The sequence below is a fragment of the Bos javanicus genome, chromosome 24, assembly GCF_032452875.1.
Source record: "Bos javanicus breed banteng chromosome 24, ARS-OSU_banteng_1.0, whole genome shotgun sequence".
Lineage (NCBI taxonomy): Eukaryota > Metazoa > Chordata > Mammalia > Artiodactyla > Bovidae > Bos > Bos javanicus.
In genome coordinates, this window is record NC_083891.1 from 53,762,180 (window position 1) to 53,789,137 (window position 26,958).

At 41.0% G+C, this 26,958-nt stretch overlaps 1 protein-coding gene across 5 annotated transcripts in view; it reads left to right on the forward strand.

The window, feature by feature from the left end:
- LOC133237762 (uncharacterized) overlaps positions 1-26,958 on the forward strand; it is a 42,391-nt gene extending 15,433 nt beyond the window's left edge. Inside the window, exons 5-12 of one of the 5 annotated variants that reach the window (XM_061400243.1) lie at positions 708-938; positions 3,635-3,788; positions 5,780-5,889; positions 6,446-6,559; positions 7,813-7,959; positions 10,688-10,766; positions 24,603-24,880; positions 26,528-26,958. In XM_061400243.1, coding sequence (XP_061256227.1) covers positions 708-938; positions 3,635-3,788; positions 5,780-5,889; positions 6,446-6,559; positions 7,813-7,959; positions 10,688-10,766; positions 24,603-24,796 — 1,029 coding nt within the window. In that variant the 3' untranslated portion in view covers positions 24,797-24,880; positions 26,528-26,958. Of the gene's footprint in view, positions 1-707; positions 939-3,634; positions 3,789-5,779; positions 5,890-6,445; positions 6,560-7,812; positions 7,960-10,687; positions 10,767-10,882; positions 13,605-24,602; positions 24,881-26,527 lie in introns of those variants that run through there. The other 4 variants (XM_061400245.1, XM_061400247.1, XM_061400244.1 and 1 more) reach the window with 4 other exon arrangements.

The following is a 26,958-nucleotide window of genomic DNA, read 5'->3' on the forward strand; positions in this document are numbered from 1 at the left end:
GGAAATTGGAGTGATTAAGCTTTCATAGAACTTTCAGAGTTTGGTCTTACCCTGGTAATCTTGTTAATAGATCAGCCAGTTTTTATGTGTGACATATTTCTGATTGCTAATAAAATTCCTTTTTTATACTTGGACAATTCACTTGATTTTAGAATTTACAAGAAGAGAGATTAGAGCTTCATCTATGAGGTTAAACCCTCCTTAGAAGAATACTTGGACATAACAGTAAATGCACTATGTTATTACTATTATTATTATTAAAATTATATGTAGGCTTTTTCTTACCTGGTAAATACATACACATCTGTTTGCAAACACACAAACATACACAAGCATACACATGCATGTCTGTGCAACCATCTATGAACACACACATGTGCTTGCAGTCTTTGCAAACTAGCATGATCTTAGAGCTCTAAATGCTCAGTGGGGTGGTGTTGCCCCAAAGAGGGCAAAAACTGGTTGTTAGCAGGGTGAAAGTATCACTCTTTTCATGTCCACAGCATAGATGTGTGTGTAGTACATGAGCAGTACGTGTATGCCGTATACAGGTCTCATACGCCAGTACCTCTGTAATGGTAACATTTCATAGGGTGGGAATTAGAAAAACAGTCTAGCATGGTACCTTAGAAGGCAGGTAATGAAGAAAGGTTGAAGAGCACTGCTCTAAATTGATGTTGGGATATGCTCTTCCATTTCCATTTCAGGGGACGGCATGGGTAGGGGTGGTTGATGATGGTGCTGTCATTACCACGTACAATGTTACAGCTGGCCAAGTGATCTTCTTCCCGAAAAACACAGTGCACTGGATAAAGAATGTGGGGAGTGAAGACTGTTTTTTCTTGCTCTTCTTTTCTACACATGAGGAACTTCAGACCCTGGATGTTGATGATGTATTTTTTTCTACACCTGAGGATATTGCTTCCAGGTCACTTAAGGTCTGTATCACTGCTGAGAATACTTCCAGGTCACTTAAAGGTGTGAACCACTGCTGAGAACAGATCCTGAGAGCGTGTGCATTCCATGGGCACCAAGAGGGCATGGCTATTTGAGTTTCTAAGGTGGCAGTCAACTAAGTAACAGTTGGGTAACGGGCTCAAGAACATGACTTGCTTCCTATTTAACACATAAACCTCCTTGAGGTTGAATTGCTCTTTATTTTCCCCTGTGAAGGCTTCTATAGGAAAGTATTTTTTAAAAATACTTTGTTTTAATATTTATTTCTTTGGCTGCATCGGGTCTTAGTTGTGGCATGCAAAGACGTTGCATTACACAGGCTTCTCTAGTTGTGCGTGTGCTCCAGAGCATATGGGCTCAGTAGTTACTCCGTGGCATGTAGTTACTCAGTAGTTACTCTGTGGTGTGTGGGATCTTAGTGCCTCTCAGTTCAGTTCAGTCACTCAGTTGTGTCCGACTCTTTGGGACCCCATGAATTGCAGCATGCCAGGCCTCCCTGTCCATCACCAACTCCTGGAGTTCACTCAAACTCATGTCCATTGAGTCGGTGATGCCATCCAGCCATCTCATCCTCTGTCGTCCCCTTCTCCTCCTGCCCCCAATCCCTCCCAACATCAGAGTCTTTTCCAATGAGTCAACTCTTCGCATGAGGTGGCCAGAGTACTGGAGTTTCAGCTTTAGCATCATTCCTTCCAAAGAAATCCCAGGGCTGATCTCCTTCAGAATGGACTGGTTGGATCTCCTTGCAGTTCAAGGGACTCTCAAGAGTCTTCTCCAGCACCACAGTTCAAAAGCATCAATTCTTCTGCGCTCGGCTTTCTTCACAGTCCAATTCTCACATCCATACATGACCACTGGAAAAACCATAGCCTTGACTAGACGGACCTTTGTTGGCAAAGTAATGTCTCTGCTTTTGAATATGCTATCTAGGTTGGTCATAACTTTTCCTTCCAAGGAGTAAGTGTCTTTTAATTTCATGGCTGCAGTCACCATCTGCAGTGATTTTGGAGCCCAGAAAAATGAAGTCTGACACTGTTTCCACTGTTTCCCCATCTATTTCCCAGATTTCCCATCTGGTCCCATGGGACCAGATGCCATGATCTTCGTTTTCTGAATGTTGAGCTTTAAGCCAACTTTTTCACTCTCCTCTTTCACTTTCATCAAGAGGCTTTTGAGTTCCTCTTCACTTTCTGCCATAAGGGTGGTATCTCTACCAGGGATCAAACTGAGTCTCTTCTAATCCCATTGGAAGGCAAATTCTTAACCCCTGGACCACTAGGGAAGTCCCGGAAACTACTGATATAATGAATTGGTATAAAGGTTATGATAGTAAAAATTACTATAATTTTTCATCTCTGGAAAACCATAAACTCATCTAGGGAGAACTTTGCTACAGATGATGTGATTGTGTTTTCTTAATCTAATGCAGAGGAGCCCACAGTTTTTCCTGAGGAATAGCTGCTTTTGATCTCACTCAGTATCACTGGAGAAACTGCTGATAGTGCTGGGTTTAGAGGGTCACATGTAGATGCTGAAAGTGCAGATCGGTGATCAGAACTGGAGATGGTCCAGGCATGGCAATCTGGAGGGGTTCTGTGGTAAATTTCGGGACTTCAATAGTGGGATTCTGAGATTTATCTTGCATTAGATCCTGCTCTAACGTTTTAGGGAGAAGTAGAAGAAATGAGTCGTTAGAGTGAGAGTATTGTTAAGCATGGGAACCAGTGTATATTTTTACAGGAGTTTATATTGACCACAAAATACCAGTGCCAATCCATTGAACACTTGGAAGATTTTCATAAAGATCACAAATCTTGGGGTGGTTGAGGTCAGCTGTTTTGACTGGGCCATTGAAAACCACACTGGTGTCAGTGCTACCCTATCCTCAGCTGTCCTCTTCTGTTGCTAAAATTTGTAGAATGTTTCACAAATACCTTTTGTTTTTGGACATTTTTTTTTTTTTGCAGGTTAATCAACTTTAATGGGATCAAAACATTATACAATGAAATTTATATACATTCACTTTAAAATATAACAACTTTGTTGAGATGTAATCCATGTACTGTAAAATCCATCCTTTTTAAAGTATATAGTTTCAAAGCTTTTAGTGTGTTTTCAGATCTGTGCAACAGTCTCCACTGTCTGGTTTTAGAGTACTTTCATTCCCTCAAAAAGAAATGAAATATCATTCCCTCGTTCCCCATTCTCTCCTACCCCCAGGCCCTGGCAACTACTAGTTGGCCTTCTCTGTGGATTTGCCTGTTCTGTCTATTTCATATAAATTAAAACATATGATATGTGGCCTTTTGTGTCTGGCTTCTTTTGCTTAGCATAAAGTTTTCAGTGTTCAGTCATGTTGTAGCATGTATCAGTACTTTGTTCCTTTTTAAAATTTAAAATATTTATTCAGCTGTGCTGAGTCTTAGTTTACAGATATCTTATATGGTCTCTTAGGCTTCCCTTGTGGCTCAGCTGGTAAAGAATTTGCCTATAATGTGGGAGACCTGGGTTCAATCCCTGTGTTGGGAAGATCCCCTGGAGAAGGAAAAGGCTACCCACTTCAGTATTCTGGCCTGAAGAATTCCATGGACTATACAGTCCATGGGATCGCAAAGAGCTGGACACGACTGAGCGAATTTCACTCACTTTCACTCATTTGGTCTCTTATGTGTTTCAGCCTGAAGGTGGAATTAATTTCATTAGAACATTCCATAAGCAAGAGGAGGATCAGGGGGTCAATCTTCCTCCCAGCTTGGCAGAACTGGTTGTCAATGCTAATTACTCACAGTCTCCAGATAGCTTTGTGTGGAGGTACTTCTATGACTTGAAAGGTATAGTATGTTATTTTGTGAAGGCTTTTTACTTTTTGGTTAAGTATTTATATATGTATGATTACATGGGTGTATTGAATTAAGATGTAATGTGTTTTTGTTTTACTTATTTTTTTTACAGTAAGGCATAGTCAAGAGAACTTTGAAAAAACACATTTCTCAACAGAGTAGGAAATGAGAGAAAAGGCCTGGAAGCAAATGAGAATGTAGGAAAAAATTCAGAGCATGAGGGGGTGTGTGTTGGGGCTGGGCAATGCTGTAGCAGAAGAGCCTGATGAGAGAGGAGGGGTCCAACCATGTAGCAATTAAGGGGTTTATTTTTATTTATTTTAAAATTAATAATTGATTAATTTGGCTACATGGGATCTTTGTGCAGTGAAGGTCCTGTGAAGGTCTGCACGCAGGATTTTTGTTGAGGCACATGGACTCTCCAGTTGTGATGCACAGGCTTAGTAGTGAAGGTGCTCGGGCTTAGTTGCTTTGCAGTGTGTGGGATCTTAGTTCCTCCATCAGAGATTGAACCTGCAATGCAAGTTGGGTTCTTAACTGTTGGACCACCAGGGAAGTCCCAATTAAGGGGTTTTAAATAGAGTGATACAGTGAGGTTTTTAATTTACCTATTTTTATTATTTATTTTATATTATCTTATTGAGGTGTAATTGACATACAACATTACGCTAGTCTCAGGTATAAAACAGTGATTCAATATTTGTATATATTATGAAATGATCACCACAATAAGTCCAGTTATTAGTAACATCACCACTGTACATATCAGTAGTTGCAATTTTTTTTCTTAGGAGAACTTACAAGGTCTTAGTAACTCTAATGTATGCATTGTGAAGTGAAAGTCACTCAGTCGTGTCCGACTTTTTGCGACCCCAATGGACTATAGGGTCCATGGAATTCTCCAGGCCTGAATACTGGAGTGGGTAGCCTTTTGCTTCTCCAGGGGATCTTCCCAACCCAGGGATCGAGTCCAGGTCTTCTGCACTGCAGGTGGATTCTTTACCAGCTGACCCACAGGGAAGCCAGTGTATGCTTTACAGTGTTATTAACTATGGTACCTTGTTCTGCATCATGTCCCCATGACCTGTTTATTTTATAACTGGAAATTTGTGTCTTTTGACTTTCTTCACCCACTTCAACCACCCCCATTGCCTGCCTCTGGCAGCTACCACTCTGTTCCCTGTACCTGTGAGCTTGGGCACGTAGATTGTTTCCGTATCTTGGCTATTGTAAATAATGCTGCAGTGAACGAGGGCACAGCTGTCTCTCTGAGCTGGTGTTAGTTTTTGTTTTTGAAGTGATGACCAGCAGAATTGTAGAGAATGATTGAAAGTGGCCAGCTGAGAAGCAGGGAGATGAGTCAGGGACTCTTGCAGTCTTTCAGGTAGGGGATGATGGTGGCCTCACTCTGTGAGACAGAAAGAATTGTTGAGAAGCAGGGGATTTAGAGTTGCCTAACTGACAGGACTTCATTGACTGATCGAGGAGAGAGGTAGAGATTGGTATTTAGGATGAGTCTCACATTTTCCATGGCTTCCCTGGTGGCTCAGACAGTAAAGAATCGACCTACAATGCAGGAGACAGGGTTAGATCCCTGGGTCAGGAAGATCGTCTGGAGAAGGGAATGGCAACCCACTCCAGTATTCTTGCCTGGAGAATCCCCATGGACACAGGTGCCTGGCAGGCTACAATCCATAGGGTTGCAAAGAGTTGGACACAACTGAATGGCTAGTTGTACAACGAGGTCCCCTGAGTTGAACGTCCTAAAAGAGGTCACTGTATGTTAGAAATTTCAGGAGAACTATCTGGTGGGATCAGGTCAATATCTTGGCAGCACACAGAATGTGCTATAGCACTTCCTACCACAGAAACTTCTGTGACTATAGAAGGGCTGTTCCTGGGACTGCATTTGGCTCTCCGTTTGTGGTACCATTTTGAAGTAGTTTTGTCTTATTTTGTTTTTTAAATTTCATCTGATTCAGGCTCAAAAGAACATCGATTTCCTGGAGGAATAATACAGTTGGCACAATATTGGAAAAATAAAAGTGAACTGAGCCACAATGAAAAAATTTTTAGTGAGTTCCTGAATCAGGTAATTGAGAAAAATGTTTTGATGATTATCAAAATGGATGAAATATGAGCTTTAGGTTGGGTCAGTTTTTTTGGACAAAGCAAAAGGAAAGAGCTAGTCAAACACTCGTTGACTTGATCAGCGCAAACTATGGATTGAGGCCTCATTGTGAATTTGGAAGCTTAACTTCTTGGCATGGATGGTTACATTAATAAAGAGACTGGAGGCTTGTGAGATTTCTCTTCTCATGTGTTTTAAATGCTCACCTGGCGGTATTGTTTAATGACTAAGAGCACCGCTCTGGCATCAAATCCCGTGATTCAAACCCCAGTTCTGCCACGGTGTGTCCCTAGTTTACTCAGGCAACCTAGACTTTATTTTCATCTCATATGGTTAGTGGCAATCTTACAAGAGTGTTATAAGGGATAAGTGACATGATAACTGTAAAGGATATAAAAAATTGCCTGTTCTCAGTGAGGGCTTTATAAATATTAGTTACTACGATGATAATATGAATTGCTAAATTGCTGAGTTGAATGTTGGCTAAATGTTGGAATTCATTTTTCTTTTTCTTAAGCATCAAAAAGCCCTCACTTTGAGTACACTCAGGATTTATAACAATGGATTACGACAGCCACACTTTCATTTTAATGCAAATGAAATGGGATACGTAATAAGTGGATGTGCAAAGGTAATTTCTCTGTGAACAATTTTTTTTCCTTTTCAGTGCAGAAGGAAGCGAACAGGAGGTATTTCTTTGTTTTGGTTCATTTGTTGGTAATAGAATAGGACTTTGTGCACATGGCTTTCTGGGCATGGTTTCCTTAGAGGATACCATGCATGTCCTATGAGGTAACTTCCAAATTTGCTCTTAGCATGAGAAGGGTTCTAAGAACATTTCAGAACTGATAGAGAGGCTTATCACTAATGGTGAAGGGCTAGAATACCTGCTTACATTTTCTGAGTTTTGCATTCTCTGGTAACGTAAGCATTTAATGTGCTCTGCTTTGGGGACCATGAAATTGGCTGTTTGCCTCAGTGTAATATGAGTGGGGGTGGTGGGGAGGTGTGGAGCCCCAGTAGGGTGGCCATATGTCCCATTGGTGAAATTATTAATAGCACCCCTTTTGACTCTACAGAGAGTCCTGGTTTGGGTGATCAATTAATTATATGATTACCATAAGAAAAGCCACACAGAGTATCGTCTTACTACAGTGATTTGACAGAAGCTCCTCTGGGCTTTCGTAGGGATCCTGGGAAGATCTGCAGATAAAAATGGGCTTCTCTAGCATATATCTGCCTCAGTCGTGACAGAATCAGACCAGACTGAAATTCACCTTTTATGTCATCTGGAGCAAAAGTTTTAAGTTTTTAGAGGCAACAGCTTTACCAGACTGGAAGAGGGCATTGTCATTAATCCTCCACAGATTTCCTTTCAAGGATCGGATGTTCTTTGTGAGGTGCTTTGTGCACATGTGTGTGCGTTTATGTGCATTCAGTCTCCAACCCTCTTAAAGGAAGACCCTTAGGATGCTGCTCTCCCAGAAGGCTGAATTTTCCCAAATGAGTGGAAAGGAGGGTGTAGGGGCAGTAAAACACTGGAATTTAAATCCTCTGCCTAATTAGTGAATGAATGTCATTGACACCCTTAATTAGAACATGGCAGTTAATGCTTTTTTTGTATGAAGTTCTGCAGTATTGATTTCACTAATGCATTTTGAGGGACATTTACTTCAATAGAGTATCTTCTGAGTTTTGTGGAACTCTGTCTCAGAAACAGGAGTGTGAACGTGAAGGATTGCCTCTTTTTTACTGTTTACCTTCTCTAAGAAGTCCCTTTATAACTACGTGCTTTTATTGATCTGTTCACTATGAATACTTATCCTTATTGAATATATGATTTTATGTGCTTCAGTTCAGCATAGTTTTTTCCCCCCTCCTTAGGTGGGCATTATCAATGCTCAGAGTTTCACAGAGTTTAACATTCACATTGGAGATGTGATATTTTTCCCCACTGGAACCCAGCATTACATTAAGAGCACATGCGATGAGGATTTGCTTCTCATTCTTGCCTTCAGCACTGGAGACCAGGTGAGAATAAGCCAGTGGCAGAGATGTTGGTGAGTGCCAGTGATGTGCAGAGTCCTCTGCTAAGCAGTGTATCTGGGTCATAGAGGGGACTCAGCACATGGATATTGAATCGATGACTGGTTTAATGAACTGGCTGAACCGATGTGTGAAGAGGAGAATTGGAGGTCAAATAATCTTTTCATTTGGTTATAAAGGGATCCAATACATCACATTTCTCTCTCAATTCCCCGAATTCTCAACCACCTGAGAAAAAAGATGAAAGAGTAGCATGTGCGTGCTCAGTTGCTTCAGTCTCGTCTGACTCCTTGCAACCCCATGGACTGTAGCCCTTCAGGCTCCTCTGTCCCTGGAATTTTCCAGGGAAGAATACTGGAGTGAGTTGCCATGGCCTTCTTCAGGGGATCTTCCCAACCCAGGGATCGAACCTGTGTCTCTTAAGTCTCCTGCATTGGCAGGTGGATTCTTCACCAGTAGTGCCACCTGGGAAGCCCAAAGAGCAGCATACAGAGACTTAGAAAATCCTTTCTATTACTAATCATGAAGATATTTGGGAATATGATTAGCATCTGTGGGTAGGTGGGTTTCCTAATATCTACTGGGTTGGCCAGGATTGGTGTTGAGGTGAGCTCTTACACACTTTATGGCATAGAGAAACAGAAACACAGCCTGAATTTTGAAGCTTTGCCAGCTCCCAAACAGAGAGGGAGGAGGTGAAGTAAGCATGGCCAAATTATTCTTCTGAAATTTTGGTAGAGAGATAAGGGAGAAAGAGAAAGAGGAAGAGGGAGGAAGGAAAAGAAAGTCTCTTGTATATGAAAAGAAACTATAGGAGACACGAAGTAGCATGAAGTATGACTCAGCAGTGCTCCTGAGGAGGAGTAACATTCCGTCCCATCATTGTTTGAAGCAAATCTGATATACCATGATCTGTATTATAAAACCCATATTAAGAGAAATTATTTATTATATTAAATAGTTGTTTGCTTTCAAAAATTCACCCCAGTGTTCCTTAATTAGCTGGAATAATGTGTTTGAAGAATAAGAATAAATAGTAGAACTTAGGTTTTAGAAAAAGATCTTAGGACTAGATTCCCTGCCGAGACAGGGTGAGAATTATGAGGCTGGGGACCCCTGGGGCAGGTCCAGAAACAGACAGGCCATGGTTCTTCCCACGTGGAGACCCAGCAAGATCTCCAGTGGGGAGCACAGTGTGGATTCAGCAGTTTCATCAACAAGACCTACACCAAGAGGCGAGCCTGTCCTGCTGGGTGATGCTCATTTTCCATGATGACACTTCCCCTCTTTAAGGGAGACTGGAAAACTCCAGAGTCTGCTTCTCTGAGTCTCCAAACCTTTCTGGTGGTACCTGGGGTGAGGTTTATGGAGAGCTCTTTGAGAAAGATACGTACTAGAAAACTATTAACAGCTGTAGACTTGCTCGGGGGAAGGTGAGGGATAGGATTCTGGTGTCCCATACTTTTGGAGTCGGTCTCACTGGAATCAGACATGACTGAGTGACTTTCATTTTCACTTTTCACAAGATACAAATTTCCAGTTATAAAATAAACAAGTCATGGGGACATGATGCAAAACAAGGTATACACTGGCTTCCCTGGTAGCTCAGCTGGTACTTGCACTGCTACTGCCCCCCGCCTTGGTCTTTATTCTCTACAGTTATTATAAGAACAAATCACGAAGCAAAATCAAATCCAATATAAATAGGAAAAGAAGGGAAAAACATCAAAAGAGAGGAGGGAGAGAGGATGAGAGACAGTCTGAGAGATGGAAACACACACCCAGAAGGAAACAGAGGATGAGAGATGGGAGCACAGAGGAGACATACGTGCCCAGAAACACACACACACACAGAGACAGAGACATGCACAGACATAGAGATGGAGAACCACAAGGAGAGTGACACAGACAGAGAAGCAACGCAGAGACATATGGACAGAAGGAAACACACAAACACAGACAGAGACCCATAGGGAGAGACACAGGAGGAGAGACACACGGACACGTACATACCCACACACAAACAGACCTGTACACACAGGAGAGGGAAAGGCAGACAGACCTAGAGAGAAACACACACGGAGAGATTCAAAGACATACAAGCTCAGAGACACACGCAGACAGAGAAGCAGAGTGAGCGACACAGAGAGACCCACATACATGCAGAAATTGAGAGGCTGGCTGAGAAAGGAGGTGTCAGAGCGGGAGGGGAGCAGAGAGAAGGACAGGAAGATAGTGATGGAGAGAGGGCGGACAGAGTCAAACCAGCTGGACACCCTGCCCCAGAGGCAGAGACAAACAACTGTCTGGCTACGGAGAAGGAGGGCCGCTTACAGGGCCTCCAGGTGAGCCTCCATCATGTGCCTCTGGGCGTGGAGCCCGGGGAGGCCCTTTGGGCAATAATCCCTGCTTCTAGGTGGGCAGAAGCTCGTGCTCCCTCTTTAAAGAGAACCAGCTCCCAGTGGGATGGAGGTCCCTTCTAAAGAGATGCCTCGGCATCTCTAGCCATCAGTCACTTTCCTTATTCCTGGAGTTGAAAAGGTGAGCTCCCCCTGGCAAGAGAAGATAAGCACAAGGGGACCATTTGCAGGATTTCACAGCTCTTGGTGTTACATAGCCGCGCAGCTAATGTCCTGAAAATGCCCTGCTGGCTGTAGGATATATGTGGCCGTACTTTGGCGCTGACACCTCTTCTCTTGGTTTCCACTATCAGTTGCAAACCCTTGACATGGACGATTATCTCCAGGCCACCGCAGACCACATCCTGGCTCAGCTTTTCTTCAAGAAGCAAAGTGAGTTTAAGAAGATCCCCCAATTTAAGGAAGACCAGGCAGTCAACCTGCCTTAGATTTGCTGACGTGTTCATACCTATTTTTTTTTCTTCATATGTTATTACTGTTTTTTAAAGAAGGTCCACTTGGCTCATGAACTTGGAGCTCCTTACAGAGAGACATTGGTCAAGCAGGTGTGAAAGCAGCCCCACGGGCTCATTTAGCTAAGCTCATAGGCAACTCGTGCTAAGCGAACATTTCCGTGTACTCTGCAGCTTATCTACAGAGGGGCTCTGCTCAATTAAATTACTATTTTTTTAATGGATTTTAGTATGCATGTATATATTTATTTTGCTTTTGTTGCATCAGATTTATTACTCCAAATGAAAATCCATTCTTTTTTTTGCACATGAGTGAAACTTAGTGCCATGCTTGTATTTTTGCTATTCATCACTGTGGAAGGAAGTATGGAGATCAGCCTGCTTATGTATGTACATACAGACACAGCCAGAAGAAGCCAGGTGCATCTAACCTTGTCTGGAGAGTTTAGTGTAGAATCTTAGGTTAGCCACTCTCAATGCTTTTGTCGACATGAAGATACTTTTTATAAGGCTCAAAATTTCAAGGACTTACACGAGTAGTTTACTTATTGTATATTAGCTGAGAAAATACTTAATGGCAAACTAATTATAAATTCAGTATTTTCTTTGAATATATTTGAATTTTATTAATCACATCACAGACTATTTACTTTTGAGGAACAGTCATCTGTATATTTGAGAAGCAAGTGTTTCTTTAGTCTATTGGGTGGGTGTGTATGTGGATTTGAAGACTACTTTTCATCACTTGGAAACTGGTAGGAGCTGGTGGTCTCTAAGTTGGGGGTCATTGTCTTAAGTAGAAAAGAGTTTGTTCAAATCTAATCAGTGCTTGATTTTTCTTTGTTGTTTTGTCACTAAGTCGTTCTAACTCTTTGCGACCCCATGGACTGTAGTCTACCAGGTTCATCTGTCCAGTTTTCCTGGAAAGAATACTGGAGTGGTTTGCCATTTCCTCCTGCAGGGGATCTTCTCAACCCAGGGATCGAACCTGTGCTCCCTGCATTGGCAGGCAGATTCCTTACCACTGAGCCGCCAGGGAAGCCCTGAGTTTTCTTTATAGTTTATCTTAATAGGTATCTGGTACCTCTGCGTTTTGCTTGGGTACCACTGTCAATTCTGGGCTATACTATATACAGCTCTAGTCAGTATAGACACTTGTTAATGCTTTCAGCCAGCACCCTCTTTCAGTTATATTTCCCTGACTCATAATGAAATGTTTAGATATTTTAAGGATGTTTGTTCTTAGCCGAAGAAGGAATCTGTTTATATGTTCCTTTCTCTCTCTCTCTCTGTGTTTCTCTCTTTAGATAACTAGCTCTGTTGACCTTATAGAAGACAGAGAATCAGGAATGACCCCCTTTGATGGAGGAGTAGTCGTTTGCATATTATATATGATCAGGTCATGAAAGGCCTGTCATCCCTTGCTACCAAGGTGTATTTACCTTATTGCCATTTTCCAGGAGAGCCAGCTGAGATTAGAGCTTGGTAGCACAGGGGATTTTGTGGTGGTAGTCTTGCTTTGAAGAGACTTTGTAGGGAGTTCGTCACCATCCAGGAGGAGGCGCATGGTTGAGAAGATGCAGGGAGGAGCATAGGACAGTAGGTGTGTGGAAGGTGGATGTCCAAAGAGAGGGGGAGTATTCATAAAAGGAGACGGCGGTGTGTGTGGACAGAGCTTACCTGCAAATCTTGTTTTACTTTGGGACTTTTTAAAAATATATTATAAACCAGGTGATAATCCCTTTTCTTGAATCAGGAAGTGTATCTGATTACTATGTGATCATTTAATAAAGATTTTGTGTATCTGCATATTATTTTGTCATTTAATTTTTTCTTCTTTTCTTAATTTATTTTTAATTGAAGGATAATTACAATATTGTGTTGGTTTTTGCCATACATCAGCATGGATCAGTCATAGGTGTACATATATCCCCTTCCTCCTAAGCCTCCTTCCCACCTCCCACCCCATCCCACAGCTCTAGGTTGTCACACAGCACCGGTTTGAGTTCTGTGAGTCATACAGCAAATTCCCATTGTTTTGTCATTTAATTTTAAATGAAACCTGTTCTTGCAGTTTTATGAATTTGGCACATTACTGGATTCCTTCTATGCATCCTTGAAATATGCTATATCATCATCTAAAGACAAAATACTATGGTGTTGGAACTCTCTGGGTTTCCTGACTTAGGTTTCCAGCCTATTATGTATTTAAAAAAGAAAAATAGTAAAAATAAAATTGAATGGTCTAATGAAGACATATTAATTGGATGTTGTTGGTATATTATTTTATGGGGGGATTTTTTTCTTTTTGACCACACTGCTCAGCTTTAGGGATCTTGGTTCCCTGACCAGGAACTGGACTCGGGGTCATGGCAGTGAAAGTGCAAAGTCCTAACCACTGGGCCGCCAGGAAATTCCCTGGGGAGGATATATTCTTAGTTTTCACTTGGTGGTTCTAATTTCAGTCCTTTTTCCCTGTTTGGAAAGCTGATGTCTAACTTTAATACCATTTTATTCCTTAGGGTAATTTCATCCATTACTACTCAAGTGCTTTTAAGCTTTTTGGTATACCTACTTTATTTATTATCAAATCAATAGATTGAAGAGTGAATTGCTCAGTCAGACTGATTATTTGTCATCATTTAGGCAAAACCCAGGCATTTGACTGAAAAGCTCCTTTAAAACTGAACCTACCTTACTCACTTTACACAGCCAGTCTATAATACAGCTACATTTGATTCATTCGAAATGGTTTGAATTGTACATAAAAAGTTCTTAAATCTTTAGAACTTTTTAACAGCAGCTTTGAATAACTGAATGGAGCGAATTGATTTGCCTAGAGGAGCTACAAGGTTAGGTAAACACCACTGAGTGTTCCTTACTGCTTATAAATAGTGCAAGGTGGTTATAAAAAGTTTCTTTGTTCATATTCTTATCCTTTCCTATTAAAGAGTAATCAGGCTGCTTTTTACCACCAAACCAATTTAGAAAAAGGAAAATAGTTACTTTTACTATATAACTTGATTCTTAATGACCGTAATTTACCAACGGTTGCAAGTGATTTTCAGTTATATAGCATTACTACTGTAAAAAAAAACTAAGAAAAGAAAGTGGAAAAAAAAAAGCCACAGTGACTTTGTGCTATAATCAGAAGTGATAAGTGGTATTTCTTCCACTCTCTGCACTCACCATAGCTTCATGAAACTCGTATGTTCACTTTGGAGCACTGTTCCTTTATACAGAACAGTGGGACACTGGAGAGTCCAGAAAAGAAAATTGATGCTAAAGAGATGAAAACCTATGTTTTCTTCAGTGTACTTAAGTTGGAACTGTCGGGAAGAAAGTTAAGGGATGACGTAGAAACAATGAAGTTGTACAGCTGGTAGAGGCCATGTATCGTGTGATCTCAGTGCTTCAGTTTGCAGAGAGACAAAGTGATACCTGACAAGGGTAGGGTGCCCAGATTGTAAGTAAGATATTTGAGACAAAGTCTGGATCTTTTGAGGTGCTTTGCACCTCCCCTGGGGAGTTTATTTTTTTAAAGGGTCCGCTAGTAAATGTTTTATTTATTTACTTTTATTTATTGTATGTTTGGTTGCACTGGGTCTTGGTTGCTGCATGTGGGCTCTCTCCAGTTGCAGGGAGCAGGGCTGCTGTCTAGTCGCCAAGCTCAGGCTCGTCATCGTGGTAGTTTCTCCTGTTGTGGAGCTCAGGCTGCAGTCGTTACGGCTCACGGGGTTAGTTGCTCCGTGGTATCCTTGTAGAGTTTTTTGATGACTGTTTTCAAGTATATACAAGATTCCTCCACCTGAAGCAGAACTCTACACTAGGAAATGGACCGTCTTCAAGTGGGAGAGGTGGCTTCTGCCACCTGCACTTCAGCAGCCCCAGTGCCAACACCGCTTCTCCTTTTCTGAGCCTGGAACGTGCCCGGTGTCCAACCCCCTGGTAAAGAGGTGACCAGAGCCCCCTGAGATCACTGTCCCTATGTAGCCAAGTATTCCCTGCTTGAGTTTTCATTTTAAAGTTTTATTAAACAATTTTTATATTGTGGCTCAGATGGTAAAGAATCTGCCTGCAATGCAGGAGGCCCGGGTTCGACCCCTGGGTCAGGAAGATGCCCTGGAGAAGGGCATGGCGACGCACTGCAGTGTTCTAGCCTGGAGAATTCCATGGACAGAGGAGCCTGGCGGACTACAGTCCATGGAGTCGCAGAGTCAGACGTGACTGAGAGCCTAACACACTTACACTGATAAAATGAACATAACATAAAAGTCACCATTTTTAAGGTGTACAGTTCAGTGGCATTAAGTATATTCGCCTTGTTGCGTAGTCACCAGCACTGTCCATTCCCAGAACTCTCCAGCATCCCAAGCAGGAATATAATACCCATTAAACACTAGCTCCCCATTCCCTTCTCCTCCCCAGCTCCTGGTAACCTTTATTTTCTGTCTTTATAAATTTGTCTATTTTAGGTCCCTCATATAAGTGGAGTCATACAATGTTACTCAGGCCTTATTTTTATGAATTTTTTTACTCATTTTCAATAATTATGCCTTTACTATATTCTTATCATTGTGCTGGGATATACAAGAGACATGAAGATGTGGTCTCTACAAATTTATAATTTAAATATTTCTTATTTAGTTCTATATTTCTCTTCCCTCCCCACCCCTGTATGAACCCAGCCCTTATCATGAGTATTCAAAAGAATGTTTATTCATTTAGATCACGTTAAGGGGCTACCCAGGTGGCACAGTGGTAAAGAATCCACCTGCCGATGCAGGAGATGCAAGGGTTTGATCCCTGGATTAGAAAGATCCCCTGGAGGAGGAAATGGCAACCACTCCAGTATTCTTGCCTGGGAAATCTCATGGACAGAGAAACCTGGTGGGCTACAGTCCATGGGGTCACAGAGACACGAATGAACACACACACACACACACACACACAAGGAGTACATAGTAGCAGAATTGAAAAAAATTAAAGACGTGAGTCTATATTAAGCATTTGTATTTCCAGAGAAGGCAACACTCAGTCTTTTTGGTGGTTCCCATTCCAGAGACTGTCATAACAGTTCTTGGTCCTCAAATTTTTCATAACTCTCATAAAATTGCTTTTCCTCTACTTTTTTTTTGAAGGCCTCATTCTAGTCCCTGAAGTTTAGTCATCCAGAGTGTTTGACTTCTGTTCTTTAAACATTAACAAGAAACCCCATGTAGCCTCAGCAGGTGTCCCTTACATCTCTTACCTTGATTGAGGAATGCCCAACTTCATCCTACTGGCAGTATACCTATTGTTTTATTATGTTAGCCTGTTGAATTCCATCTTCCTTTGTTCAGAATGTGGAGTAGCTCTCAATGAAAGGGAGCAGGCTTTGATGTGCAGGCTAAATGGATGTTGTACCAGAAGGGCCAGCTGTAGTGAGGGGGAGCCTGGACTCATGAACTTCAGTGAAGGCATTAGCCCACATCCCAAAAGACCACTTTGGATGTAGGGTCAATGAAGATTTTAAGATATTTAAATCATCACCTAGGAAAAATTTGCAAAGGAAAGAGTATCTGTGTTGTTTTTTTTTTTTTTGGTCTTTTCAGGAAATTGGACAATTAAGAGGCAGTGTTTTTTAATTTGTTTTTGTTTTGGTGTTAAGCATGCAGTACGCTGCAGCTGTTAGTACGTGTTGAGAATAAATTAAATAAAAATAGAACAGTTACTCCTAAGGTTGGTCTCAGGTGATTCATGTAAAGCCTTTAAATGTCTCCAGTACCTAGATAACTTTTCCTCCAAAATCAGCACTGCTCAGAGGATTGCTGTCGTGGGAGATAATTTTGTCTCTCTTTGTAAGGCGTTTTTAGATAGTAAAAGCCAAGAAGAAGAAATTTCTGTCAACCAGGATGGATTGTCCTTTCAAATGTACTTTCTCTAATGTAAAATAAACCATTGGAGATGAGTTTACAAGTTTATATAGTTCTGAGTTCCCACCTCGCCTGGGTATGGGAAGGCTTTCTTAAATACACAGATAGCTCCAGAACAGAGAGAAGCAGGAACACGTACAAGAAAAGGGAAAGCTGTGGTTTTAAGGGCTGGAGTAGAAATCTTGAATTTCCTTTCCATGAGACATGTTCAGTTTTCTTTTAAAATATTTGCTTTTGAGTGGAAAACTTTTCTAGCCAGATATAATCTACTTTGGCCTATATGTTTAGCTACTACCCCTTAGGTCTTTTAACTTTCAGTTCCTCATTTAGATAAAGCATACAGAAGCAAAATGTCCAATTGCAAGTGTACAGCTTGGTGATTTCTGCAAACAGAACATGTGCATTCATCTAGCACTTTGATCAAGAAATATTATATTACCTGCAAGTCCTCTTGTGGGGCCAGCTTCAGTCACCACCCCCAATATGATAAGCAGTTTTTGAACTTTGTATGCATGGGATCATAGTCTGTGTGCTTTTTGGGACTTGATTTATTTTCCATAACATTATGTTTTCAAAACTCATTCATGTTGTTGCTCCTCCTCTTCACTTAGTTTTTTTTTTTTTCCTTTTTCTTCAGATAGACATGTTGCTTTCATGTGTCACCTCCTTGATTCAGTGTAGGGAGCCATGACATGTGTATAAGTGGAGTGACTCGAAGTCAGGTCCTCTTGGTGGCCTTCATCGCTAGGGCTGTCCCTGCTTTTTTTTCTTGTACGTGGTTGTTATCTGGGCAGAACTGAGATCTAAGAAGAGAGAAGTGCTAAAAACTTAGCACTTTCTGTCTGAAGTTTCTTTTCCTTTAACACTCTCCTTACTCCAACTCTTTCCACCCCAGTCCATCAGGTGGGAGGAATGTGATCAATGCTGACTACTCCAGCCAGGTTCAATTCCATGGCAACACTTTCCCCCAAACAGAAGTCCTTTTTCTTTAATTAGGGAGGCAGAAGTAAAGGAAGGTGACCTAGAAGTAAAGGAAGGTGACCTATTACCAGCTTTCATAAAAAAAAACATCATTCTTGTTTGGTTGGCAAGTTGTTCATAACTGTTTTCCCTCTCCTGGTTTCCTTGTCCATGAGAAATGAGCTAGTACTTCATAAAAATAAATTTAACAGCAGCTATTTTTAAGAGAGAGAGATTTAAACTTCACAAACATATAGCTTAGATGAAATAACCCTTTCAAGTTTGAGCAATTGATTTTATCAAGAGTTTTTCCCCTGGGCTCTTTGCAGAATGAAATTTATAATAGTAGCTCTGTAGTTTTGAAGGTCCTCTTTTTACTAAGTATGTGTCAGTTCATTCATTTTAATGCACAGTGCAGAAGTAAAGCCAATAGCTGTCTGAATGTGTCTACTTCAATTACTAATGCAGTATCAAGAAAATCAATAGATATTTGAACACTCCTCCAACTTATTCTTCTGACCTAAAAGGCAGAGGATGATGCTGAAGCTGAAGCCCCAGTACTTTGGCCACCTGATGGGAAGAACTAACTCATTTGAAAAGACCCTGATGCTGGGAAAGATTGAAGGCAGGAGAAGAAGGGGACGACAGAGGATGAGATGGTTGGATGGCATCACTGACTCGATGGACATGAGTTTGAGCAAGCTCTGAGAGTTGGTGATGGACAGGGAGGCCTGGTGTGCTGCAGTCCATGGGGTCGAAAAGAGTCAGACATGACTAAACGACTGAACTGAACTGATTCACTGGAATGAAGTCAACTTAGATTCTTAGGTTGCAGTCAAAGTGGTTATATAACAAAGACGAATTGTGCATTTGTCATCTGATATTTCTTTTTATATTTATTATCAGTGTTTGCAGGACAGGGAGAAATGGAGGAGGAAGTGGGAGGAAGAGTGTAATGGTTGCTGTGGTTTTAGACGCTAAGGGAGATACAGACCCTCCTGTAACTCTGCAGTGACTGCGAGAAGGACTGTCCGGGAGGTGGATTATGGTGCAGGGGCTGCTGAAGCCTTCTGGCAAGTCCCTCCTCACAGTCCTTGACCCTGGCTGCCTGATTGGAAAAGTGACTGCAGAGGCAGAGCTCATCTGGAGAGGTCTCTCCACGTGCCTCTGCTTGGGGCATGAGAACCATTTCCATTTGTAAAATGAAATGTTGAGAATCCTGCATCTGTGGGCACTAAAAATTCCCCAAACCCAAGATGTGAAGGTCAAATAGAATAGAGAGTTACCTTTTGAGGCCTTGCTATAAAATATGTGTAGAAAATTTGAATTTATTTTGTATGACGGGTTTAGGGACAGTTGCTAGTAAGAATATTATGATCTGAACGATGGATTAGATGTAGGGCTGAGGTCCAAACACCAGTCACACATCCACAATAGGCATCTAAGAAATCAATATGAACTCAAATTAGTATCTGAAGCCTTTCCCCAAAGTACCTTTGTTTAACGGAGTGAAAATCCCCATCCATTAAGTGTCATGGGTCAGATTACTCTGTCACCTGCAATGACATCACCACAACTGTCTGGAATGCCACATGGCTTATACTGTGTTTTGGAAAATTCTTGCTTGTGGTGACCCCACTTCCTTCATCAAAGCCCCTTCCCATGTGCTGCTTGTTGGGAAGCCCAGTACAAAATAGCCGGTTGGAGGAAGTCCTTGGGAAAATGGCAAAGGGCCAGAAGTACCCCGGCTTGGTGCTGTGGGCAGAAAAACATCTCCTGCCTTTGGTTATGCCCGGTGCCAAGATTTAATAATAAATATTAAGGATGTTGCTTGAGAAAACGGGTTATGGGATAAGCACATGGATCACTTAGAGCGCGCTGTCCTTGAAATAGTTTTACTGATTAGGTGTTAACCCCGTACGCGCTCTGCTGGCTGTATACCCTAAGCTCTTTGTTCCTGCTTCTATAAAAAGGCTTGACTGCAGAAATAAACTTGTCAGTCCTTGCAAGAGACTGTCCAAGTGTCATTCTTTCAGGTTCGTCGCTTCTAAGTTCCGGGGAGAAAATCCCCAACAAGTGGCGCCACAAACAGGGACTTGAAAGGAAGGCTGAACAAAGCGACGATCCCCTGCAGAAAGAGGTAGGCAGGATGGGACAACATAGCAGTAAAATTCCTTTCATTTCTATAATGCATCATTTTTTGAAACAAAATGGTGTTAATGTTTCAAGAGATCAGTTGAACGACTGCTATCATATTTTACTGGAACAATTCATGGTTCCCAGAAGAGGGGACACTCAATCTAGACATATAGAAAAGGGTTAAAAATAATGTTTTGCGAGCATATCGGCAAGGGTTACATGGTCACTCACACGGGCTATCATAGAACAAATTGAAGGGCATAACGTTGATTTGGAAGTAAAAAAACTATTCAATCTTTACATGAATATGAGCATAAGGAACAAGATATACAAGGTGCTTTGAAATATAAGAATGTTATGCTCAATCAGACACAATCCTTAGAAAAACAACTTAGAGACATATATACAGGATGTGTCAAAACTGAAGCCACTTAGAACAGAGGTCATTTCATTCAATGGACAGCCCAAATCTGAGGTTTTTCCTTCTGCTCCGCCTGTAACAGCAATTGCTAACTTTCCTCGTACTAATCATTTCACTCCTCCTCGGGAGATGCCTGCTTGCGCTTTCGCTTTCCCAATGCAATTTAATCAACCTGCCCAAGGCCAAAATACTTGGGCTAATCTAGATTTTGGCATGTTGTCTAGCTTTAAGAAAGCATGCACTCTGTATGGACCTACTTCTCCTTACTGTATGGAATTTCTCGGAGGATGGGCTGACCATTGGATGTTGTATGATTTTTTTCAAATAGCAAAGATAATTCAAAATCCTCAGCAATTATTTCAGTGGCAAATATGGGTTAATGATGAGGCCCAACAAATGCTGATTGACCAGCAATCTCATGGTAACCCTGCCAATTTAACCTATGATAGACTCACCGGAACAAGAGCCATGGCCAATCTGATTGCACAATTAGCTAATATTACCTCTCAGATGTTACATTTTATTAAAGAAACTGCCTGCAGGGCATGGGCAAAAGTTGATAGCGCTAACTTTGATGGTTCATTTGTTAAGATTATTCAAGGACATGAGGAGGAATATTCTCAATTTATAGGAAAATTAAGGGATGCAGTTGAGAAATCTATTAAGGATGTGACTTTACAAAATATTATTTTAAAACAACTTGCTTTTGAAAATACTGATGAGGAATGTCGATCCGTGCTCAGACCAATTCGAGAGACTGGCTCTCTTATGGAATATTTGGAAGCATGTAGGGATATTGTATCTATGTCCCATAGAGCAAAATTGGCAGCATTGGAAACCTTTAATGTACAGAAAGCTGCTAATGCCAAATGTTTTAACTGTGGGAAGCCCGGCCATATGAAAAAACAATGTCGCATGCCAACACAGGCCGGAAAAAATAATACTACTTCTAATAAGAAGAGGCCCCCAGGAGTATGTCCAGGATGTAAAAAGGGGTTCCATTGGCTGAATGAATGTCATCCTAAATTTGATAAGGATGGAAACACTTTGAACCCCGGTGCACAACAAAAACAACAGGGAAACTGATAAAGGGTCATCCTCTAGCCCCACTACAAAAGGAGGACCTAACGTTATGACGCCACAAGCAGCTACATCTAAGAGTGATATACCTAGTCCTTATGATATGGAACTAATAGAATTATACAACCCCCACAAAGTTCCCACTGGATATTATGGCCCGATTCCACCCGGGACAGTGGGACTGATTTTGGGACGTAGTAGCTGCACAATGAGAGGTTTAGTGGTATTGACTGGTGTTGTGGATGAAGATTATGAAGGGGAAATACATGTTATGGTAAATGTTGTGAAAATGGGAAATGTATACTTACAAAAAGGGGAACGTTTTGCACAATTATTACTTTTGCCATATGTCAAACCAATGAAGGCATCTGATAAAGTTCGGCAGGGAGGCTTTGGCAGTACCAACCTTAACAGCTGCACTATCCACCTTATTAAAGGACCATCAGAAACCCATGCTTACTTTATGCATATGGGGAAAAAATTTCACAGGCATGTTAGATACCGGAGCTAACATTTCAATCATTAGAGCTGCAGAGTGGCCCCTTGATTGGGGTAAGGTTGTGGCTCCTTCTAGACTATTAGGAGTGGGTGAAGCTGATGCCACACAAACTTTTGTCAATGCATCCTATTTACAAGTGTATGGCCCTGATCAAATTGTAGTTTATCTTAAACCATATATTACTAATATCCCTATCAATTTATGGGGACAGGATTTTCTTGAACAAACGAAAGCCACAATTTCTTTAAATGAACCTTTTTAATGGGGGCCATTGAGTTAACACCACTGCCTCTCGATTGGGAATCTGATACCCCAGTATGGACACCTCAATGGCCCCTAACTAAAGAAAAATTGGCAGCTCTTACGCAATTAGTAAATAAACAATTACAAAAAGCTCATATAGAACCTTCATTTTCCCCATGGAATTCCCCTGTTTTTGTAATAAAAAAGAAATCAGGAAAATGGCAAATGTTCATAGATTTAAGAAATGTTAATAATACCATGTTACCTATGGGGCCCTTACAACCCAGATTGCCCTCCCCTTCTATGGTACCAAAAGGATGGTCTGTAGGTATCATTGACTTACAAGACTGCTTTTTTACTATACCTCTGCACCCTAAAGATAGAAAACGGTTTGCCTTTTCAGTTCCTTCCATAAATCACATGGCTCCTGTTAAAAGATTTCAATAGAAGGTGCTACCTCAGGGAATGATGAACTCTCCTACTGTTTGCCAATATCTCATATCTGTTTTATTACAACCTATTAGACATAAATGTCCTATTGCATTTATAATTCATTACATGGATGATATACTTCTTTCTATGGAATCTGAACTCTGTTTGCAACAGTTATACAATGAAGTTACTACTACTCTTCAAAATCATGGCCTGCTTGTTGTGCCAGATAAAATTCAATGGAAAGCACCCTTTAATTATTTAGGACATGTTATGGAAGAATCTAAAATCAAACCTCAAAAAATTCAAGTTTCTGTGCAATCTCTACACATGCTGAATGATTTTCAAAAATTGCTAGGAGATATTAATTGGCTGCGGCCATCTATTGGCATCCCCACCTATGCCTTACAAAATCTATTTAAAATTTTAGAGGGATCCCCTGACCCTAATAGTCCTAGGCAACTAACAAAAGAGGCCAAAGAAGAACTGGCCTTAGTGAAGAAACGCATTCAACAATCTTTTTCAACTCGGCTAGATTATGATCAACCAGTTTCTTTATATATATTCCCCACTGAACATTCGCCCACTGCAATTATAGCTCAACATAGCCCAATAGAATGGGTATATTTACACACTAAACAGTCTAAAAAAATTGTATCATATATTGAGAAAATAGGGCACTTAATTGTGTCAGGAAGACGCCATGTACAAACTTTGACTGGATTTGATCCATATGCAATACACATTCCCTTGACAAAAAAGGAATTGCAAATTGCCTTACAATATAACTTGACCATGCAAATGGCATTAAATGATTTTCAAAATGTTATCTCATTTCATTTGCCAAAAGGAAAATTATGGGACTTTCTACAATGTACTGAATTCATTGTAACTAATATCATTGCATCCCAGCCTATTTCCAATGCACCCACCTATTTCATTGATGGCAACAAGAAAGGCATAGCAGGGACTGTCGGCCCTGATATCAAAGAGAAATTACCCACTACCTATTCTTCAGTACAAAGAGTTGAGTTGTATGCTTTATATGCTCTTTTGTCGCTTCAACAGTTATCCTTCAACGTATATAGTGATTCCAAATACCTTGCTTCCCTTTTTCCTGATTTTGTTACTGCCTTTTTATACAACCTAGATGAACTACAACTCTCTTTTCACAGACTCAAGCTTTAATTCGCTCACGTATGGAACCTTTCTTTATTGCACATATACGTGCTCATTCAGGTTTACCTGGCCCTCTGGTTACAGGAAATGATGCTATTGACAGGCTTATAGCTCCCATTTTTACATCTGCCAGTGACGAACATGCTAATCTTCATACCAATGCTAACAGATTGCACTCTAAATACCATATTCCTCTCGCTGAAGCATGGCATATTATTAAAACCTGTGATGTCTGTGCCCCTCTGCATTTATGGACTACGATTTCAAGAATTAATCCCCGGGGGCAACTAGGGGGCAACTGATTTCCTTCAGCAATCTGACTTCATCACTGCTCCTTAGGAAAGTTTTCTTTGCTTTTTGTCTTAGTTGATACATTTTCCGACTTTATCTGGACAATACCTATCTCTTCAGAATCCAGCAAACACGCCATTTCTGCACTCTTACTCACCTTCCCCGTTATGGGGATTCCTTTAGTCCTGAAAACAAACAATGGGCCTGCATTTACCTCGCACTCGTTTCGTTCATTTTTATCAGAATGGAACATAACACACATTACAGGAATACCCTATAATCCTCAGGGTCAAGCCATTATTGAAAGAGCCTACCGCACCCTAAAAACTCATTTATTAAAACAGAAAGGGGGAATATGGAAGAGGAGATACACTTCTTATCCTATGAACCCTCAATTATTATTATCTTTAACTCTTTATTCCCTAAATTTGTTAAACTTAACAAAAAATAATTCTGACACTCGTGCAGATAGACATTTTGCAGAAGACAAAAACAGCAAATTAGAAATCAATACACCAATATGGTATAAGCAATTTAATCAGTGGCTGCCAGGAATCTTATGACTCCTAGGCAAGGGTTATGGTCTTGTCATTGCAGATGGAGAAGAAATCTGGGTTCCCCTTCGCCATGTCCATTACGGAGAGGGACCCCAAGACCGGACTCCCTTGGGAAGTGACGAAGTTGACGCGAAGGGTCTCGTCAATGACCCTGGAGGAGCCAATGAGGAAACGCCATCGTCTGAATCCTTACCTGACATGGGCTCAAGGGAAAAACATGACTCGTCAGGCTGAGCAGACACTGAAGAGTACTGGAACTTCTATGACTCCAGATAAGCTGTTTCTGCCAATGTTAGCTATTCTTTCCTCTTCCTCTGGGTAAGTGCAGAATATGTTTATTGGGCATACATACCCAACCCACCACTTCTCTCCATAGTGGATTGGGTAGATAAAGCCCCTATGATCTTTACTAATGATAGCATGCATTTTCCAAGTCCCTGGTCCATAAAGCAACCAATTCATGAAGAAGATGAGGGAAAACCAATCAACATTTCCGTGGAATTCAAAACCTTGCCTATCTGTTTCGGATCTCACCCCCTTTGCATGATTATTTTCACACAATGGTGGGCATACTCTGCCAACAGTGGGACTGCTTTGCGTCTGGGAATGTTTGCTACGGCATCTTTCTTACTTAATGGCTCCGAGCAACATTGTCCAGGCCAGATAGCCAACTATTCGAACTCGCTTTTTCAACCAGAGGAACCTTCATGTCATACTGTATCTTGGAGAAGAAAACAGGAGATACAACTGTTACATTGGTCTGATTGTTGAGGCCAATTTGGGAAAGTTTCTATAATTCAGCAAAATCATACTAATCATACATTCAAATTTGTTGACTGGGGACCTCATGGGTTGTTTGTAAACTATCCTGAAGAACAGGAGGAACATCATAACTGCTCCTGGTTTAATAGATCAAGCATTGGAGGTTTTCATAAATCTAAGACAAATTTCTGGACTAATAAGGACATATTGCTGAATTGGTATAATGGGGGCTTATCATCCCCATGACCCAGGATTGTCATCCCCATTGTGGGGCCAGAGCGATGGCACATTTGGAAAATTCCAGCAGCCTTAGAGCACTTCACTAGTGTTTATGGGACTGTGGGTGTGTTTCGTCCTTCTAATTATACCTTCCTATACAATAGTACTGGCTATATTCAATCATGTGTTCACCTTCCATATTTGTTTATTGTAGGGCATTTTGATATTGACTTATCGACCAAGATTGTCAATTGTACTGCATGTGCATTGTATACCTGCCTTAATCACACCATTTCATATCACAATGCTAGCATTGTGCTAGTTAAACAAAAATCTGAGTTATGGCTTCCCGTAAACTTAACTGAGCCTTGGACTGATCCTGTATTTCTTTCTGTATTGTTGAAAACTGGACTTAGGCGATCTAAACGCATCATTGGGTGGATTGTTGCAGGCATCTTAAGCCTTATCTCCATTGTGACTGTAGGAACTTTGTCCGGTATGGCTTTACATAATTCTATACAAAATCATGATTTTATCACTGCTTGGCACAAAGACTCTCATGATCTTTGGACTTGACAAGCTCAAATAGATCACAATTACAAACATGAATTAATGAGTCACGAACTGTGATTATCCACTTAGGAGATCAAATGCAGCAACTGACCTTCCAAACACGTATACGTTGTCACTGGAATTTTACTTCTTTTTGTCTGACTAACATGCCCTATAATAGCACTGAATATCCTTGGGATAAAGTTAAAGCGCATTTGCAGGATCTCACAGATAACTCAAGTTTAGACATCAATTTGTTGAAACAACAAGTTGCTAATTTTCAAGTTAAGGTACCTAAGGAATTGTACAGCACTCAATTTTATGATACTTTAACCAAAACCCTATCGTCTCTAGACCCTAAAACTTGGTTTTCAGGAAGCAACATTTTTATATATGTATTAATCACCCTGCTTTTTTTGTCATTGCTTATAGGATATAGATGTCTCTACTCAAGACTCCATGCCTCTCACAACGGAGTCTAACTAGCAGCTGCCATGCTTAAATTAAAAACAAAAGGAGGATATGTTGGGAAGCCCAGTACAAAAGCGCGGTTGGAGGAAGTCCTTGGGAAAATGGCAAAGGGCCAGAAGTACTCCGGCTTGGTGCTGCGGGCAGAAAAACATCTCCTGCCTCTGGTTATGTCCGGCGCCAAGATTTAATAATAAATATTAAGGATGTTGCTTGAGAAAATGGGTTATGGGATAAGCACATGGGTCACTTAGAGCGCGCTGTCCTTGAAATAGTTTTACTGATTAGATGTTAACCCCGTACGCGCTCTGCTGGCTGTATACCCTAAGCTGTTTGTTCCTGCTTCTATAAAAAGGCTTGACTGCAGAAATAAACTTGTCAGTCCTTGCAAGAGA